The 5,120-nt window shown below is 48.5% G+C and overlaps 1 protein-coding gene across 1 annotated transcript; it reads left to right on the forward strand.

Moving 5' to 3' along the window:
• The first annotated feature begins 200 nt into the window (after window positions 1-200).
• Window positions 201-2,673, forward strand: fem1a (fem-1 homolog a). The gene has a single exon (XM_056244779.1). It carries the CDS (start codon window positions 277-279, stop codon window positions 2,218-2,220), a length of 1,944 nt encoding a protein of 647 aa, XP_056100754.1. The 5' UTR covers window positions 201-276; the 3' UTR covers window positions 2,221-2,673.
• Window positions 2,674-5,120: the final 2,447 nt, after the last annotated feature.

Consider the following 5,120-nt stretch of genomic DNA (forward strand, 5'->3'; position numbering starts at 1 on the left):
TGTAGTACCGCGAGTCGCAACGACACAAGCTGATACGAGCGTGCGCGTGTTTACAGACCACATTTCCCACAAGTCTTTGCGCGACAAGCTTTCCGGTCGACGTAATGGCGCTCTTAACGGATGACAAGTGTAATTGTAGTTCTTTGCGCAGATCACGCTGTGCTCTAACAGCGCATACGGACTACGATACCCAGCATTCCAAGCGGCAGTGGTAAACAGAGCTGTCAAACAACATCATCGACGCCATTTCGACAACAGCCTTAAAATGGCAGCAAAATGCAGAGCGATGATCCCTCTTCACTAAATAAGAAGCGACGCGATCGCGAATTCAAACGCGCTTTAACGGACTTTCGCGCCGAGAAGATGGACATCAGCACGGCCGTGTTTAACGCGGCGAGAGACGGAAAACTGAAACTCATCCAGAAGTTGCTGAGCAACAAGAGCGCGGAGGAGCTGGAGGCTCTGGCTGAGGAGAAGACGCAGGGCGGCACGCCACTGCTCATCGCGGCGCGCTACGGGCACCTGGAGGTGGTGGAGTATCTGCTGGAGCACTGCAGGGCCGGCGTGGAGATCGGGGGATCTGTTAACTTTGACGGTGAGACGATCGAGGGCGCTCCGCCGCTGTGGGCCGCGTCGGCCGCCGGGCACCTGCCGGTGGTGAAGTCTTTACTGTGTCACGGGGCCTCCGTCAACAACACCACCCTCACCAACTCCACCCCGCTGCGGGCCGCCTGCTTCGACGGGCACCTGGAGATCGTGCGCTACCTGGTGGAGCACCACGCTGACATGGAGGTGGCAAACCGGCACGGGCACACCTGCCTGATGATCTCCTGCTACAAGGGCCACAGAGACATCGCTAAGTTCCTCCTGGAGCGCGGAGCCGACGTCAACCGCAAGAGCGTGAAGGGCAACACGGCTCTGCACGACTGTGCCGAGTCCGGGAGCCTGGAGATCATGAAGATGCTCCTGAAGTGCGAGGCGCGCATGGAGCGTGATGGCTACGGGATGACTCCGCTGCTTGCCGCTAGCGTCACCGGACACACCAACATCGTGGAGTATCTGGTGCACCAGCCGCGGCCGAGCAGGGAGGAGCGCGTCGACGCGCTGGAGCTCCTCGGAGCCACATTCGTGGACAAGAAGCGCGATCTGCTGGGCGCGATGCGCTACTGGCGGAGAGCGATGGAGCTGCGGACGGCGGGCGAGAAGGCGGGCGGCTACTTGGCGAAACCGGCTCCGGGGCCACCGGTGCCAGCGTACGAGTGTGCGCGTGAGGTTAGCACTGCAGATGAGCTGGAGGCACTAATCACGGATCCGGACGAGATGCGCATGCAAGCGTTGCTAATCCGCGAGCGCATCCTCGGGCCGTCGCACCCGGACACCTCCTACTACATCCGCTACCGTGGCGCCGTCTACGCCGACTCGGGGAACTTCCAGCGCTGCATTAGCCTGTGGAAGTACGCGTTAGACATGCAGCAGAGCAACCTGGACCCGCTTAGCCCGATGACGGCTAGCAGCTTCCTCTCGTTCGCCGAGCTCTTCTCCTTCGTGCTGCAGGACCGCGCTAAAGGCACGCTGTGCACCCGCGTCACCTTCCAGGACCTGATGGGTGTGCTAGGGAAGAGCGTGCGCGAGGTGGAGCGCGCAGTAGCGCAGCGCGACAGTCCGCCGGAGGCACCGCAGTTCACCAAAGCGCTGTCCATCATCCTACACCTGCTGTTCCTGCTGGAGAAGCTGGACTGCGCTCCGGAGCAGGAGCACCTCAAGCGGCAGACCGTGTACCGGCTGCTAAAGCTAAACCCGCGCGCGCGGAGCGGCTACACACCGCTGCACATGGCCGTGGACAAGGACACCACGTCAGTGGGGCGCTACCCAGTCGGGCGCTTCCCGTCGCTAGCCGTGGCTAGCCTGCTACTAGAGTGCGGGGCGGACGTTGACTCACGCGACTGCGAGAACAACACACCACTACACGTATCCGCTGCTAACGGCTGCCCCGAGATCATGGCGGCGCTAATCCGAGCCGGCGCTCACTTCGACGCCACCAACGCGCAGCACAAGACGGCGTACGAGCTGCTGGACGAGCAGAGCAGCGGACGACACGCACTACACCCGCTAAGCTACGTCACGCTACAGTGCCTAGCTGCGCGAGCCATCGAGAAACACAGACTTCCCTACAAAGGGCTGATCTCAGAGGAGATGGAGGCGTTCATCGAGCTGCACTGACACACACGCTACTACGCACACGATCCATGCAATAATCCCGGCGTTAGCGCGCGGAGTCAGAGATAGCGCTGGGACGAGCCGCGGACACCAGCCCTGGTCTCTGATTGGTTGCTATTCTTTGATTGACAGGGCTTAATGGGTCCGATGCAAATTGAAATGCAAAAGCAAAACGTTTTCTATCAGACTCCAGTAATGTCATGACGTGTTCATCTTCCCGTCGGCGATCCTGATCCTGAAGGACTCGGTGCCAAAACTAGCCTTACATCATCATCTTTTCTAACGTGTGATTTTAATGTTTTTATTGAATGACTGGCACAGTGTTTTCTTTCATCTGGGGAGTGACTGTAATATATTTAACTCTGCACTTTATCCACCCGTCAGCTGTTTATGAATTGCTGGCGTTACATTGATATCTATGCAGTTTATGAGCGGAGGAGCGCTGGAGGGGCAGAGCTGGCGCTAGTGTTTCTCTGCAGGGTTTGGGGGAAGCTTCTTGTGCATCGTAGTCTTATTCTGATTGCCTTTAAGTTTATTTCTTCTCGGTAAGATTTGGAATGGCTGTTTTTGTGTCGTTGTAAATGCCTCCCAAATGAAAGCACTTTGAAAATGTTTAACCCTTTGTTTAAAACCAGAGACTTCAGAAACTGATTTGTTTAATTTAAGACGGTTTACTACGAGACTAAAGGTGTGTGGCGATGCCTGAATAAACTCAAGTGTCCCATCAAGGTGTTCTTCTGACGGCTCGTCTGTTGTCCTGCGATGTCTTGTGTTACGCTGGGTTACGCTGGGTTACGCTGGGTTACGCTGGGTTACGCTGGGTTACGCTGGGTTACGGTATTCCTACAGTCAAGACATGTTCAGGGTTTCAGTTTGTCTCATGAAACACGTTGAGTTCACGAAACCGAAGAACTGTCAAGTAGTGTAATAGTGGTCTTATTTACATTAATACAGTCGTCAACATTTGAAGTGGATCAAAAAAGTTCATCAAAGTTGTCGACAGGAACGTTATTATTCAAAATTCATATATATCGGTTTTGATCCACTTTTAATGTTGACGGCTGTATTTTTAATTACCTTTTTTTTTAGTTTTTGTGTACATTTTTGTTAAACTTTTAGTAATTGAGTTATGTGCTTTTGTCATTTTATTAGTTTTTTACTAATAGTTAATAGTTTTTAAGTATTTCATAAATAATAAAATCTTGCTACCGGTATTTAGGTTTAGTTTATTTTGCTATTCATGTTTACTTATTCTTATTGCAGTTTTAGTGAATTTTATTCATTTCCTGTTAATAATTGTATTGCTTTTGCTAAGTTATTGTCAAGCCAAGATCTCACTGTTTTCAACTAATGTTTTATTTCATTTTATTTTAGCTTTATTTAAATTAACCATAATATTAAATGTATTTTATTAGTTTTAGTTAACAATAATAACCCTTTACGAATGTAAGAATCTAACCGTTCATCACTACAGCAAAAGAACAATCAGAAAAATAAAAGATGTTTTTTAAAAGTAAGTTATAATAGTAAGTACGCATCATGCTATTTGTGCTTTTAATGTATTCTGACTTTGATTGACAGGTTTTCATCATCACTGCCTCATCTCCTTAATGCCAAATTGCTAATTTAGTCCCAGTTTGGATATTTTGTAATATTGATTCTGGGGTGAAACTGAAGCTTTTGAAGCAACAAAGGTTAGTAGTGTTTTATTGCCGTGTTTTGAGGAAATGTTGTCGTCCCGCCGCTAAAGGCTTGTTTTCTCTGGTTGCTGACGGAACCGTGTCGGACTCACACACACCGTTTGCATGTACACTACTCAACATCTGAAGTGGATCGAAAGTTATACATGAATTTTGAACAATACCGTTCCTGTCTTAGGACAACTTTGATGAACTTTTTAGATCCACTTTAAATGTTGACTCCTGTATTTGAACATGTGTCCCAGTGTAATTCTGTTGTTTCGTTTGTAAAAGTCTCTAACCTTTATAGCAGAAATATGCTAACGCTGTTAATAATGTGTTGTTTTATGTTCTCTCCAGTGGATAGTGGAAGGCCGGTCATGTATTCTCCAGAAACCCGATCGCTGATATAAATAGCCCTGAGTCGCGGGTCTATTTCAGGTCCCGGTCCCGTAAGCGGATCCGTCAGACCGGGTCAGTCTTTACACACACACACACACACACACACACTGGAGCAGAAGCACTGATGTTAATGACCGGCGTCTGTAGAAGTGTGTGTGCCTGTAAACCTGTAGCACACGATGACCCATCATATATATATCATCACATCTGTGCCGCTGACCCGTCTCGAGTCACTCAGGTGTATCTGTGGCCATAGCAACAACACTGCATGGGTCACGGTTATAGATTCATTAGGATATTAAGTAAAGATCATGTTCCATGAAGATATTTAGTAAATTTCCTACCGTAAATATATACAAATTGATTGTAGTGAGCGAATGCAGCAAATCACGATCATAAATGCACGATTTTCTCAATGTTTCGATTTTTCTCCAGATCTTCCATACGCACATCCGGCACATCCGGGAACGTCACTGTCAATTTCCTCTCCGCCCCTTTTTGGGGGAAAATAAACTAGACTTCCCATAGACTTCAATACAAAATAACGGCAAAAACCAACGTCCGTACACAGCCGAAAGGCGTGAATAACTGAAGAAATCACTTATATAAAACATGTCAAGTAATTATATGTCCACCCTGCCTGCCATAGAGCGTAAAAGATACATACACAAACTTAATTTGGTCAATTTAAAAACATGTCCGTTTATTCTCACAGCGTCAAATTGGTGTAACAACCCCACCCAGTGAGGTTATATATATATTATAAGACAAAATATATACATTTAAAGACGTTTACTTTCAAAAACGAAGTAAAATCATCCA

The sequence above is a fragment of the Rhinichthys klamathensis genome, unplaced genomic scaffold (genome assembly GCF_029890125.1).
Source record: "Rhinichthys klamathensis goyatoka isolate OS25496 unplaced genomic scaffold, OSU_Roscu_1.1 h1tg001091l_1, whole genome shotgun sequence".
In the NCBI taxonomy this organism is placed as follows: domain Eukaryota; kingdom Metazoa; phylum Chordata; class Actinopteri; order Cypriniformes; family Leuciscidae; genus Rhinichthys; species Rhinichthys klamathensis.

Bases quoted from the DNA above. Each gene is read 5' to 3' on its own strand.
- fem1a (XM_056244779.1), top strand. From the start codon at position 277: ATGCAGAGCGATGATCCCTCTTCACTAAATAAGAAGCGACGCGATCGC.